Source organism: Xyrauchen texanus, chromosome 10, assembly GCF_025860055.1.
Source record: "Xyrauchen texanus isolate HMW12.3.18 chromosome 10, RBS_HiC_50CHRs, whole genome shotgun sequence".
Classification (NCBI taxonomy): Eukaryota; Metazoa; Chordata; class Actinopteri; order Cypriniformes; family Catostomidae; genus Xyrauchen; species Xyrauchen texanus.
The window spans coordinates 20,626,939-20,642,739 of NC_068285.1; the positions used below are offsets into that span (position 1 = coordinate 20,626,939).

General features: G+C 40.1%; 1 protein-coding gene across 2 annotated transcripts in view; it reads right to left on the reverse strand.

The window, feature by feature from the left end:
- LOC127650375 (protein argonaute-4) overlaps window positions 1–15,801 on the reverse strand; it is a 41,836-nt gene that overhangs the window by 6,773 nt on the left and 19,262 nt on the right. For both annotated transcript variants that reach the window (XM_052135750.1, XM_052135749.1), the window contains exons 12-17: window positions 10,702–10,886; window positions 10,270–10,429; window positions 9,095–9,410; window positions 5,971–6,105; window positions 5,491–5,592; window positions 5,202–5,401 (exon numbers count right to left, since the gene is read on the reverse strand). In XM_052135750.1, coding sequence (XP_051991710.1) covers window positions 5,202–5,401; window positions 5,491–5,592; window positions 5,971–6,105; window positions 9,095–9,410; window positions 10,270–10,429; window positions 10,702–10,886 — 1,098 coding nt within the window. The remainder of the gene's footprint in view (window positions 1–5,201; window positions 5,402–5,490; window positions 5,593–5,970; window positions 6,106–9,094; window positions 9,411–10,269; window positions 10,430–10,701; window positions 10,887–15,801) is intronic.

The window sequence follows — 15,801 nt, forward strand, 5'->3', positions numbered from 1 at the left end:
ATAGAATACACAATATACAATACAATTAGTAAGGAGTATATGAAATATATATGTATATGAAGTAGTATATTGAGGAGAATATGTCGACAGTCCAGTGTGAGATTATAGATTAATAAAGTGCAGTGCTAATTATTGATCCTGATAGATCAAGTGTTCAACATTCTGATTGCTTGGGGGAAAAAGGTATCATGTAGTCGGCTGGTGCGGGTCCTGATGCTGTGATACCGCCTGCCTGATGGTAGCAGTGAGAACAGACCATGACTCGGGTGGCTGGAGTCTCTGATGATCCTCCGAGCTTTTTTCACACACCGCCTAGTGTATATGTCCTGGAGGGAGGGAAGCTCACCTCCGATGATGTTCCTGGCAGTTCGCACCACCGTGCCAGGCGGTGATGCAACCAGACATCTCTACAGTGCTGTGTAGAACCGTGTGAGGATGTGTTGGTTCATTCCAAACTTCCTCAGCCGTCTCAGGAAGAAGAGGCGCTGGTGAGCCTTCTTCACAACGGCCTCAGTGTGGACGGACCATGTGAGTTCCTCAGTAATGTGGACACCGAGGAACTTGAAGCTGCTGACTCTCTCCACCGGTGCTCCATTGATGGTGATGGGGCTGTGTTCTCCATCTTTCTTCCTGAAGTCCACAACAAGCTCCTTGGTTTTACTGACGCTGAGGGAGAGGTTGTGCTCTTGACACCAGCGTGTCAGAGTGTGCACCTCCTCTCTGTAGGCTCTTTCATCATTGTCAGTGATCAGACCTACCAACGTCGTATCGTCAGCAAACTTAATGATGGCGTTGGAGCTATGTGTTGCCGCACAGTCATGTGTGTACAGTGAATACAGTAGGGGGCTGAGAACACAGCCCTGCGGGGCTCCAGTGTTGAGGGTCAGTGATGAGGAGGTGTTGCTGCCCATTCTAACCACCTGACGTCTGCCTGACAGGAAATCAAGGATCCAGCTGCACAGCGAGCTGTTTAAGCCCAGAGCCCGGAGTTTCTCATCAAGCTTGGAGGGCACTATGGTGTTGAATGCTGAGCTGTAGTCTACAAACAGCATTCTCACATATGTGTTCCTTTTTTCCAGATGGGAGAGAGCAGTGTGTATTGTAGATGCAATGGCATCATCGGTGGAGCGGTTGTTGCGGTAGGCAGACTGCAATGGGTCCAAAGAGGTGGGCAGAACAGAGCAGATGTAATCTCTGATTAACCTCTCGAAGCATTTGCTGATGATGGGGGGCAGAGCAACAGGACGCCAGTCATTTAAGCAAGTGATTGTGGCTTGCTTCGGTACAGGCACAATGGTTGATGTTTTGAAGCCTGTGGGGACTACAGACAGGGAGAGGGACAGATTGAAAATGTCCGTAAAAACACCAGCCAGTTGATTCGCGCACGCTCTGATGACGTGGCCCGGAATGCCGTCTGGACCCGCGGCTTTACGGATGTTCACCCGTCGGAAGGATCGGGTTACATCCACAACAGAGACGGAGAGTGAACCAACCTCTGTAGCGTCAGCTGCGAATACTCTCTCCGCGAGGGCGGAGTTATTGTCCTCAAAACGAGCATAAAATGTATTAAGTTCGTCCGGGAGAGATGCAGCGGTGTTCATGGCGGAAACTTTATTCCGTTTGTAGTCCGTGATTTTGTTAATTCCCTGCCACATACTCCTAGAGTCAGTGGTGTTGAACTGACCTTCAAGCTTGTGCCTGTACTGGCGTTTGGCTGTACTGATAGTGTTACGGAGGGCATAACTGGCTTGTTTACGCTCCTTCGTGTTAGAAGAATTAAAAGCGGAGGTCCGCGCAGTGAGTGCCGCACGAACCTTGCCGTTAACCCATGGTTTCTGGTTGGGGTATATTCGTATAGTTTTGGTCGGAACAACGTCCTCTACGCACTTCCTGATGAAACACGTTACGCTGTCAGCGTAAACCTCGATGTCGTCATCAGAGGCGGACCGGAACATCTCCCAGTCCGCGTGATCAAAACAGTCTTGTAGCGCAGAATCTGATTGGTCCGACCAGCACTGGATTGTTCTGAGGGTGGGTGCTTCCCGTTTTAGTTTCTGCCTGTAAGCAGGTAGAAGTAGAACGGAAGAATGGTCCGATTTGCCAAATGGGGGGGCGGGGGAGTGATTTGTAGCGTTCCCGGAGAGTAACAATGATCTAAAACCCGGTCCCCTCGTGTGTTGAACTTTATGTGTTGGTGGTATTTTGGCGCGATTGTTTTGAAGTTGGCTTTGTTAAAGTCCCCGGCAACAATGAACGCAGCCTCAGGGTGTGCGGTTTCCTGCTCACTTATATTCCCATACAGTTCCCTGAGTGCCCGGTCTGTGTCGGCTTGTGGGGGGATGTACACAGCTGTGACGATGACCGCTGTGAATTCCCTCGGCAGCCAGAATGGTCGACACAGAAGCATGAGAAATTCCAGATCAGGAGAGCAGAAAGACTTGATTAAATGTACGTTCCTCTGATCACACCATGATTTGTTGATCATAAAACATACACCACCACCTCTGCTTTTACTGGAGAGGTCTTTCGCTCTGTCCGCTCGGTGCACAGAGAAGCCCGTGATTTAGATGGCCGAGTCTGGAATCTCCGCAGCCAGCCAGGTTTCTGTAAGGCAGATAACACAGCAATCTCTCGTCTCTCGTTGGAAAGAGATCCGCGCTCTCAGCTTGCAGAGCTTGTTGTCCAGAGACTGAACATTTGCCAGTAGTATACTGGGTAGCGGGGGTCGATCTGCACGACATCTTACTCTGATGAGAACGCCGGCTCGTTTTCCTCTTTTCCTTCTGCGTTTCCACGGCCGGGCAGTCCAGACAAAGGGCTCCGCCGGCGTGTTTGTAAACAGCGGGTCGGCATTAAGGAATTTGAAGTCCGGTTTTCGATGTGTAATTGTAGAACCAATGTCCAAAAGCGTTTGTCTGTCGTAAACAATAAGGCAGACAACATCCAAGACAAAAAAACAAAGAACTGTAAACAAAACAAACAATAAACCGCAGTGTTGTAACGGAGCTCGCAACGCAGCAGCCATACTCGGCGCCATCTTGAGACCAAATAGGGCTGGGCAAAAAAAAACTCAACCTTTTCTTCTCTTATATTGAAATCCTCAGATATTTTATTTTTTTTTTCCTTGTTGTCGTCTTCCAATTCATGACCGGCATTTTGTTTTGCTCTATCCTCTGCACTTCTCAGTTTGTCACTTCTCATCGGAGCTTACGCTATGCCTACGTCATACGCCGGAACTCAACTCTCTTGTGAATGCGCGGATGGCCGTTACCGGAAGCCAGTAATTATAGTTTATTAACCCTTGTGCATCCTTGTGGACATTTTTGGCTTTTTCAGTTTTGTTTTTTGATAACTTTGTCTGTGTTAATGCTAACTGCATAAAATTTTCCACAGGTGTGAATTTATATTGGAATTTTAATATTTCACCCTATTTTCTTTAAAAAAATATTTTTTGCACTAGTTGCACAAAATACTCCCTCTTAGCGTCGTTTTGGACAAAAATGGCACATTGAAACCCATTAAAACTGAGATTTTTAATCCCAGTGCCATTTAACTATAAAATTATGCAATCTTGTTTAACATGCTTTCATTATGTTGGCAAGGCTTCAAAATGTACATTTTAAATATTTTTTACCAGATCGTGCCATTTTTTCAGGTTTGGCATATCATCGCTTTTGTTGTTGTTTTCTGCTGTTTTTGGCTTATGCATTTTATAGAGCCAATTAGATACATTATGAATATATAATTGTGTGAGTGTGTTGGTATGGATTTCAGAGTGTGGTTTGTTTGTGTCTGAGGCTCTAATAATAAAAATAAAAAAAATTCTGTTTAGCATTTATTAAATTGAAAATAATTATTATATTTTTTATAAAAAACAACAGTGGCATTATGTAAACAAACCGGCGTTTAAAGTGTTAAAATTCTGAAAATAAATGAATGTTTGGTCATTATGATTAGAGCTGATTCTGGTTAAAATATAAGTCAGTGAAAGTAGAAAAAATATTATTCTATAATATTTTTATGACACTTTTTGACATGGCCATTTTGTCTATTATGGACCTAAGTGGTAGCTTTTTTTAAATCTGATACTGCATAAAAAAATATGAAAGCATCAAAATGAATGTTGTTGTTAATCATTGACATATCCGAGGCTCTAATAATCAAAGAAAAAAAATTCTGCTTAGCATCTATTAAATTGAAAATAATTACTATTTTTCATTTTTTCCTAAAAAAACAACAGTGGCATTATGTAAACAAACCAGTGTTTAACTCTTTCCCCGCCAAACACGGAATTTTCCGGGTTTCCGTGTTTTAGGTGTTATACGGTAAGGAAGACCCCTGCGCATGTTTTGAAAGAGTACGCAACTCTTTGATCAAAGAAACAGACTGCGATCGTCTCAAACATGAAGAAGTGGAGTATGAGAAGCTCAAAATATCAGACATAAACATGCCTTTTTCTCAGCTTTTTGTCTGAAATGTTGTTTTTTGACAAAACCTACCTCTGTTCAAATCGCAATAAAAAAAGAACAAATGAAGATAAAATAAAATCGTTTTTTTTTTGCCTAAAAGCAGAGGCTCAGATCTTTATTTTGATATATAGCATCTTCATATATTCATGGAAGAAAATATTCTGCGGGCCATTAAAGTTTAGCGAAAATCGTCAAAAACCCTGGCGGTGGCTGGCAACTTTTTTTTTAAAAACGCTGGCGGGGAAAGAGTTAAAGGGTTAAAATTCTAAAAATGAATGAATGTTTGGTCATTATGATTAGAGCTGATGCTGGTTAAAAAAATTATGTCAGTGAAAGTGGAAAAAAATATAAATCTATAATATTTTTATGACAGTTTTTGGACATGGCCATTTTTGTCCATAATGAACCTATGTGTAACTTTTTTTAATTGATGCACAAGGGTTAAGTTATAAATATGGATATTTTTCTTACAAAAACGCATCGTGTCAGAATGCCTTTATTAAACCCCTGGAGCATTATGGATTACTTTTTTGATGGATGATGTGCTTTTTTGGGCTTCAAAATCTAAGGTACCATTCACTCCCATTATAAAGCTTGGAAGACCCAGGATATGTTTTAATATAACTCGGATTGTGTTTGGCTGAAAGAAGAAAGCCTATGATGGCTTGAGTGTGAGTAAATTATGGGAACATTAAAAAAGTTTTTTCTTTAACGCTGATATAGATTTATTACCTGTCATGGTCTTTGTCTACTAAGTGGTAGCGGGCACGGAATGCCACGAGCCGGGCATAGTAGGCTGGCGCAGGTATGGACACAGAGCGGGTGCAGCGCACATAGGTGTGGCACAGCTGGTAGGTCAACAGCTGCAGTTCATCCGCCGTGAAACAGTTGTCATCCCATAAGACATGATAGTGCGAGGGACGACTAGTGCCCTATGGGAAGCAAGAAAGCATAAAGATTGACATGAAAAGACAAGTAGATGAACAGGTAAACAAGTGATTAACACAGACGTTTGACTTGCCTGGATCCCAGCGTGGCTGCACAGGTAGAAGTCAAACTCTGACGGATGTGTGATGGTGCTGTCCACCGTAGTGCCAGCTGGGACATTGCCACTCTTACCGACCTACCAAGACAAGACATTACCTAATGATTTGAAAACCAGCAGTGAATCGGTCCAGGCTGCTTGTGAGAAAGTCATATTTTGTTGTTGGTGACGAACAAAACAACCACTTATTCAGAGCCACATAAGCAACAAAGAACGATCATCAATTTATTCATTCATGTTGTTCCCAACCTGTATAACTTACTTTCCTCTATGAAACGTATTAATTTCGTTATATAGATAAAAAGATGCAATGACTTTCTGCCCAACATCTACTTATGTGTTCTATAGGATAAAGAAAGTCTTAGATGTTTGGAACAACATTGGGTTGAGTAAATTAACAACACGAGTACGAGTAAACCATCATTGTGTGGCCTTTAATCCCTCCTGGAAACTCACCCTCTCGGCTTTGTCAGAGCAAAATAGTCGGGTGTGGTGGCGTTTCTGCACTACAATGTAAGTGATTCCCGGTCTGTAGTCCTCCTCTAGACTTATGCATGCTTTCCTAATGGCAATCAGCTCTGGCCACGCAACCTACACAAATGCAATTAGCAAGAGAATGATTAAAAAAAAAAAAAAAAATAACAGGAACAAAGGACAGCAACTATACAGATTTAAGTATTAAATAACTTGCAAGAAATTGGGGTCATCTTTTTTATTATTATCATTTTAATATGTACATGTTTTTTGTTTTTTTTGCAGATAAGAGTTAGTCAAATTTTTACAAGTATTAATCTTTTATACAAAGTATATGTATACATGCCATAAAATCAGAGTTGTAATTACAATTTGACATTTTCCAGTGGACTTTTTTTTTTTTAATAGCATCAAATGGGCAGATTCAATTCAATCAAACTTTATTGGCAAGAGAAACTTAAGTGTTTATTGGCAAAACATTATTAGACACTTTACATGATCTCTGACTGCCGTTCAGTCTCTAGTTTACCCGACTGCAGCTTGCTTAACAGCCACGTCCTTGAGTCTCTACCATGCACATGCTGTCTCTCACTCGAGCGGTTTCACATTTGAAACCATGGTTCCTACTCTTTTCAAAGCACAGTTTTTCAGGACATTTTACATGCCACAAGGTTGTAATATTTAGGCAACACACAAGATCATTAAAAAAGGGGTAATTGGGGTTTTTTTTTTATTGTATTCATTTTTTCAAAGTTCTGTATTTAATGGTTGAATTAAATTTCATAAAAGAAATGGTGTCTAATCAAATGTTTTAATTACAATTTTCAACAATTTATAAAGTGCTTTTCTACAAAATCTTCACAGCACAATCAGAAACATTTTTCTCAAATGAAGTGCTGCACAACAGAACATCACAGATATTGCTTTAAAACATCGCTAACACTTTACAATATGGTTCCATTCATTAACATAAGTGAATGCATTGTGTATCATGAACAAACAATTCACTATATATTACAGCATTAATTAAACTTGGTTAATGTTAGTTAATAAAAATAAAAAAATTGTTCATTGTTAGTTCATATGCATTAGCTAATATTAACAAGTACAAGTTCTGATGTAAAAAAAATAATAATTATGTATTAGTTGAAATGAACATTATGATTAATAAATGTAAAGGCATTGTTAGTTCATGTTAATTAATGTTGTTAACTAATCAAACCTTATTGTAAAGTGTTCCCAGTACATTATTATTTAATATGATCTTTTTCCAAGGATCCATTTAAATTTAGCTTTTATTTTAGCGTCTGTGTGTATTTGACACCAGTTTCTCGCCTCCAGATAAGCAGATTGCTACTTGTCCCAGTGTGATTATTAAAACACCATTAAAATAAATATATAGCCTGTATGTGCTGCACACTTCAGAGCGCTCTGCTCACTGTCATCTACTACACACATGGAGCATGCATAATGCTCATGATGAGGAGATTTTAGCCTATGAGTGACTAGCATCACATACATTTTGAAGTACGCAGCACGTAAATTTTTTTATTAAATTGCAGCCTTTTGCACCTTAATAATCACATTTGGACATATCGAAATTTAAATGAGAATATTTGTGCATTCAAACATTAATTTTCATCCCAAACAAAGTCAAATTCTGTGACATTCCGCATTTTACAGCTATTGTAATTTTTATGAGTGGATTCAGTGATTCCATTCATGCTTTACACATCGTGGAAATCATAGGGCCCTTATAAGAAGACTATTCATTTTCAATAATTCAATGATCGTTTACATACCATGATGTACCATGACATCACCTCAGGGTGTGAATTCATTTTCCAAAAAAAAAAAAATCTGAGGTCTGACCATTGTCACTGTCTAAGAAGTTTACTCAAACTTTAGACAATACAAATGTTTTTGCAGTTAACACTACAGCAGTTGGAACAGAAAAAAATTGCACAATATCAATACTTGTCTGCGACATAATAAAACAGTTTTCCATGACTGGAAAATTGCTGTGCTAATTTCCATGTTTTCCAGGACGCGTGAGAACCCTGTGAAATGGGTTCAGATGAAAGTCAGTGAGCGTTTTGCACAATGCGAAGAGATACAGCAGCTTGCCCATATCACTCGCTGCTTGTGGATGAATAAGTGTGTCCTGCTTCACACAATCAGTTTCTGTGTGAGGATGTGCAATTGAGTCAAACGAGAACCTCCTGAAAATGTATACAGTCATGTGGTGGCTCTATACACCACCGCAATGGATTTGAAATGAAACGAACAAGATGTGCTTTAACTGCAGACTTTCAGCTTTAATTTGAGGGTATTTACATCCAAATCAGGTGAACTGTGTAGGAATTACAACAGTTTGTATATGTGCCTCCCACTTTTTAAGGGACCAAAAGTAATGGGACAGATTAACAATCATAAATCAAACTTTCACTTTTTAATACTTGGTTGCAAATCTGAAAAAAAAAAGCTGAAAGTCTGCAGTTAAAGCACATCTTGTTCGTTTCATTTCAAATCCATTGTGGTGGTGTATAGAGCCAAAAAGATTAGAATTGTGTCGATGTCCCAATATTTATGGACCTGACTGTATATGACAATAACAGCCAAAAAATTGGAGAAAAAACATTGAAGTTTCACACATTGTACAAAAGTGCCTGGGTTTGTTCCTGGCAAGCAGCATGCCCCAACCTCACCCCCACCCTCATCAGAGCCTGTTAGGCTGAGTATAGCCTGCCTGGAACAACTCAGGACACCTTTTTCCAATCATGTGAAGAAAATTAACACTTTAAATTTCCCAGCCAATCGACAATTATGTATTTGCTTTTTTTGTTTGTTTGTTTGTTTGTTTGTTTGTTTGTTTGTTTGTTTGTTTGTTAAATCAGAGAAAACTATTTCAACCAAGTAGCCAAGCAGATTCAAAATGGTTCCACAGTTTTTCACTAAATGATCACAAGGATGAGAATGACAGTATATTTTCATTCATATGCACCAATATACAGCAATACGTTTAGGAAAAAAAAAAAAAAAGTACACACAAGCTTTAACTCAATTTCATAAATTCTTTGAGACAAAGAATTCAAAGCAGACTCACCTGCTTCATTTGCCCTTCAGACACTCCTCCACGGTAGTAGATGATGCGTGTAGGCTTGAAGCGTGTCGACTTGTAGAACTGAATGAGCAGCTCTCGCACCATGTTGGTCAGGTCCTGGATGACCTCCTGGCTGAAGAGCTGTTCCTGGGACAGATCCTGCCGTGATGTCTGCACACGAACAGTGGCACAGTAGCGGCTGGGGTGCCCATCCATGCTTCCCACTACAGCGGCAATGGACGGTTTCTTCCCATCACCCGCAGGAGGGTGAGTGACATCCGCCCCCAAGAAGATGACTGGCTGCTGGAACACGGAGGGCCTGAGTGCAGAACAACAGAAACATGGACAAGTTAAAGGGACAGTTCAACCAAACAATCTAAAATGTGTAATTTACTCACCTTCATGTTGCATCAAACCCATATAAATTGCTTTCTTCTGCTGGAAACAAAAGGAGATGCAAGGCAGAATGTTAGTGTAACCGATCCTGCTCGACCCACTCGGAGCGGGATTCGAACCGGCATGGAAGGTGGGCGCACTAACGAGAAGGCTACAACCTCTAGCATCAGTTGCTAGTCCGCCTCTTAAGGCCATGGAGTGAGGTTTACACATACCGCACATCTTTCACGGACCAGCTGGCTCCTGTTACACTTGCCTCAGTCACCGTTCACTTTCATAGCATATATTTTCATACAATGAAAGTGAATGGTGACCGAGACAACATTCTGCTTAACATCTCCTTCTGCATCACAAGGATGAAAGACCCTGTATATTGTTTCAAACCTGAATGAGTTTAAGTAAAATGACAACAATTTACATTTTTAGGTGAACCAACACTTTAAGGGACAGAATGGAATTTTCTTTCTTTTGTTCAGGGCATTTTTCAGTTTGACTATACAGTCCATTAGCATAAAAAGACTTCGCTCTTTAGAATTTCATATGATTGGCAATCCTTGTTGCTAGGTGACTTGCTGAGTGGACTAAAAATTGACATTTTACGCAAGCATTGTTCGGGCCCACTTTCAGCATTTACATTTGTAGTTATGATCTGAAATCAAACAGAAAATTATGGAGCCTTTGATCAAGCTCTGAACCACAAAAGGACTTTAATTGTTTGTTTTTGTATACTCTGATGTGAGGATGTGGAAAGACAAAAAATGTAAACGCTTTTTTAAAATCACCTCTGATGTGGCACCAGCACGTTGTTGATGCCTCCAAGTTTGGCATTGATCTTGAGGCAGAGATTAGACAGTGTTTGAGGGGACGTCTTCACCACGTTCTTTACCTGCACGCACTGAGTGGCCATTCCCAGCAGAGTATCTCCCACACGCTTCACCTCAGCTGGAGAGAAACAGTACCATTATTACATTCTCATTGGCTTTCTTAGTAACACAAAAACTGATGCTGGTTTGAAATCTAAGTATTATCCACTGTAAGGGGTAGAGGTGAGGATCAAAGTTTTATATATATATATATATATATATATATATATATATATATATATATATATATATATATATATATATATATTTTATTTATTTTTTTAAAGTACTTGATATTCTAACACAAATAATGCATAATTGCAGTTACATTTTTCCACATTAATTCTTTACCATAGACAGGCGTTTTTCCAGGGAGAATGACCACAATGAGCTGTAGTCCCACGTAAGACATCTTGAGGTGCTTAAACATTGGCTCAACGCTGTCTGCTCCCTGGGCATACTTGCAGAAACAGGGTTGGCCTTGGATGGGCATCCCTGCATCCTTGGAGATCTTGCGCAGCTGGTCTGTGAAACTCCTAAAAATATGCAGAGAATAACCATTAACCAGGCGCCTCTCATTATAATTCAGATCAGTGGTTCTCAAACTGTGGTACACAAAGTGCCCTCAGGTGGTATGCAGCACGACCCACGAAATTTTCATAAAAACATATAAATTGTATTCAAATGTTTTCCATGATTTATTTTTAATGTATGATTACAATTATAGCATATCTTTAAGATAGCCCACCTTTTTCTTTTTTTACATTGGCAGTGCAGGATGTGAATAGGTAGCTGTAACAAAAGGTTAAGGCTGGGAAAGGAGGCAGCGGGAACCAGCTGAACCGTCAAAATAATATTTACAAAATAATATATTCTCTATCGAATTGCTGTGTCCCAAGGCACTTATCCCTCTCCTCAGCAGATTAGCCCGGTTGGGGGCGTCATGGCCCGGTCCCACCCTCCTCCTCATCACACTCCTCCCTCCTTTGCCTCAGGCTGAGGGACCCCCAGAATGACGCATATCCCCCCTCCTTATGTTACAAGAAAAAAAAAAGAGAAGGGGGAAAGGGCAAGGATGTGACAGAGAGAGAAAAACTTGATCACCGGTTCCGAGATATGCCATTGCCTGGTCCTCAATCACTCCTCCACCCTCTGGCGGATGACAGCCACTCCTCCCCGGGTGAACCGGAGCCAGTCCTCAGACCCCTAGCAGATGGAACACTCCTCCAAGTTTTGGCAGCCGGTAAGGAACTCCTCTGCCCCTGGCAGCGGCTCCACCGCTCCAGGCAGTCGGCAGAAACTCCTCCATCCCCCGGCAGGTGGCTGCAGCTACTCCTTTGGGTGGAAGGCAGTGGCCAGGACTCCACGACAGCGCATCCCTCCTCCTTCCCAGTTTCGGCACCAATGTAACAAAGGTTAAGTTTGGGAAAGGAGGCAGCGGGAACCAGCTGAACCATCAAAATAATATTTAATGAAAACAAAAAGACACAAAAGCACACTGCAGCTGCATGTGGCTCTCACTCTCTCTCGAACTGCCATGTCTCAAGGCACTTATCCCTCTCCTCAGCTGATTAGCCCGATTGGGGGCCGGGCATGCATAGTCACGGCCCCGCCCTCCTCATAGTAACATTCTCATTGTGCGCAGCTGCGCTGATGTCTGTGCACACATCACAATATTATTCCCATGCAGAAAACTGAACAGCAAAAACTGATGCGATTGAGGAAAGATATAATTCGGTTTATTTTACACATTCTTTAGACTTCCTTAAAGTCTATGATCTAAAATAGATTTTGACTCAGACACTGGGTTGTATTTGGCAGTATTTTGTTTTTGATTTCACTTGAAGACTGCTTGGATGAGGGACAGAGAAATGGAGTGCATGTCTGACAGCTGAGCACAAGGCAGTGCGATGTGACGGACATTACCGCTACGTCACCTATGGCCAAGTCTGCCTATGACTAGAGGGAAGGAAAATACTTAAGGGCATGATTCAGGAGTAAAATTAACCTCAGATGGCTTACTGCAGCTACCGTTCTCATAGATCACATGCACATGATCACATTTTTAAGGGTGATGCTAAGGCTCCCAGCTGGGGGCTGAGATGAAAAACAGGGTCTAGCAATGCCTAAACTCCAAATTTCTGAATATATAGTCGTTTGTTTGAACTGGATTACAACATTTCTAAAATGTAATATTGTATGTTTGATTTTAGAAACACTCTTGCTGATTGCGTAAACTACATGAATATTGATATTCATTCAAATATTGTTTGTGTATGTTACTCACAATCCTTAAGACTATGCTCAATTTTATATCTGACAAATGCTGAAAAAATCTTTGTGTGAACATTGGTGGAGACTAGGTGGTTCTTGAATGTTCTTTTTTTGATCGAAGGTGGTACTTGGCCTAAAAAGTTTGAGAAGCACTGATTTAGAGTCATAAAAATGCAAAGCTTGAAGGGAATTAACAATTACGGTTTAATAAAAAATAACTACGGTTATGTGCCTTTTTTTGAATGTGGGAATAACTGGAATAACAGGATTAAAACGTAACAGCCATTGCAGAGAAAAAAAAAAAAAAAAAAAAGCCACAAAGTCAGGTGGAAATCATGGAAAAGGATAAAGCCCCTTTTCCACCTGCAGGGTGCAGGAGCCAGTGACCAATCGGTGTGTTTTCACTACAGAGAATTACAGGGTCAACCAATTTTGCCAATACAGATAACTAAGGTGGTGGAAAAGGCAGATAAGTGATTTTTTTTCTGCTGAGCTTGACAGCTTTTAAAATCAATTTATAGAATGTTAAAACATTTTCTTATTCTTTCCTTACTATGACATGAACAGGCACAAAGGCTACAAACAGGGTATCTGCCGGTATCAGCTCATTAAATTTAATACTTTTTAATATCCTTTTCAAAAAACATTTAAGACTTGCTCGTTCTTTCAAATCACTATCAGGGTTAATGCCAATACTTTCCCACCACTATATGCAACATGAAGTAACATTTTAAAATGACATGTTGCTAATGCGAGAGTAAAGGGCTAGTTTGATACTGTAAGCCTACAGTGTGTATGTTAATGCAGACATCTACAGTAGTTATTAAAGTTAATTTGTTATGCTTATGTTCATTACTATACACAAGGTTCCTCAACTGGATGTCACTCCAAAAATCTTACATAAACATCCATGTTTTTGTTTTGTTCGTGCACTCATTGAGGCTCTCGTCAAACACGAGCACAAATGGCCCAGCTTTATTAACACTACTAACAAGCTTCTCCTTGAATTAGATCAACTCAAATTATATACTGTATGCGGTCATGCCACACATGAAACATTTTGCTTTATCGGAAAACACTGAATGACTGAATGAGTGGTGCTTTACCACTGTTCTGAGACACCACATAACTTCAGCCTGCAATTAATTAGCTGTCGTTTATTTATTTGCACCAATACAGCACTTCATTTGACCTAATAAAAAGCAGTATTTACCAAAATAAATTTGTACTTAAACATTTTTGTGAATTAAATGGGTGTACAAATTACTCACTTTTTTCGAACCCATTTGTAAATTATTTTATTATATTATTAATAATAATATCATTGTGGGTTCCTTTCAAGTTTATTATTATAATTGAGTATTAGATTGTAATTGGTAAAATAATACAAATATGGATGGATATCGTCACACAAGTTTTCATTGATTGTTTTTATTAAACTGTTAGAAGCTGTTTTAACTGCAGACTTCATAAATTTTTTTTGCAGATAACCTATAGTTCCAAAAACTATCAGCACCAATTAATCAGTAAAACCGATATATCGGACTACCTCCAAGGAAAATGTCATATAAATGGGCTCTGACCCAAAAACCTGCTAGTTTCAAACCCAAAAATGAGATCACCACAGGTCAGGGGACACAATAATGTCTGCCAAGACTGACTCAAAACTGAGATCTGTTCCATTATAATAATAATAATAATAATAACAATAATAATAATAACAACAACAACAACAACAACAACAGGGTTTTTCCTGGCTCAAAATGAGGTGGAACCATACAGATAAATAAAGTGACGCTAAAAATACGTAAACATTGGCTTTGAGTTAATACACTCCTAATGACCTGGTAACTGAATACCAGGGTTCCAGCGGGTCCTTAAAGTCTTAAAATGTCTTAAATTAAAATTCGGGTAATTAAGGTCTTAAATTGTCTTAAATTTACCGTAAAATTGCTGTAGGTATTACATTTTTTGCCGGTGCGCTTAATGGCGATGAGAAAGCACAGTGGCCCACTGTAAAATATCTAATAGTTGATTAATTTAGTATTGTGTGAAATGAGTCTCCACGATTTAATAGCCGTTTACGGTACGTCGGCTACAGACGCTGACGTCAGGCTGCGTGTTGCCATTACGCGGTTGTCGATGTGAGGTTCAAAATGCAAAGAAGATGGGGAAGTGCAAATTTAACGACAAGTGGATGGAAGAGGATGCATTTAGGAGGTGGTTGGCGCCGGCTGAAAACAACAATGAGGCAATGTGTAAATTATGCAGAAAGACCTTTTCATTACAGACCATGTGGCTCAAAGCCGTCGAGTCGCATATGAGAGGAGGAAAGCACCAGCGTTACGTTGCAGCAGCTAGCCATAGCGGGGCCAGGTTAATCCCTGCATTGTTTGCAGCACGACCTAACGACGTTACAAGTTCAGACGCCACCTCTCAGTCGGCTATAACAAGTTTCATTTCACCGCCAGACACCTAAAAGGCAGAGGTACTGTGGGTTCTCCATACTGTGACGAGGCACAATTCATTTAAATCTAACGATGACATACGTGGCGTTTTTGCTGCCATGTTCCCCGATTCGCAGCTTGCAAAGTCATTCACCTGTGGTGAAAATAAAACGGCATATGTCGCCAAATATGGCATCGCTTCATTCATCAAGAAGGAGCTATCGTGCAACGTTAGTGAGAAACCATATGTTGTCATGTTTGACGAAAGTATGAATAAAACGACAAAGAGCAAACAAATGGACATTCATTTGCGATTCTGGACTATTGATGATGACACTGGCACACACCACGTCATCTCCCGCTACGCCTCATGTCTTGAGGAGAATTTGGGATGTTACAAAACAATGGACCTCTCTATTCATTGGTTTCTCTCATTGAGTCATGTGATAACATTTGTGTTTTCAAACAGTTATGTACATTATTTGTCAACTTTTTGGCTTGGGAAAGGCTGTTTTGAGGACTTTCATTATTGAGCTTATTTATGATGAAGACTGCTTTAAGTGTTGGAAGTATTATTATTCGGTCTCCCACTAAGCCATGGAGTCCGCTTCAAGTGTTATTATTTTCATTATTCTATATGGTTCCTTCATGCTTGTGTTGTTTAGTGTAATCCAACTTATGTATGTTATGTTGGCTCTGTTCTGCATCACAAAGGAACAAAATAAAAAAA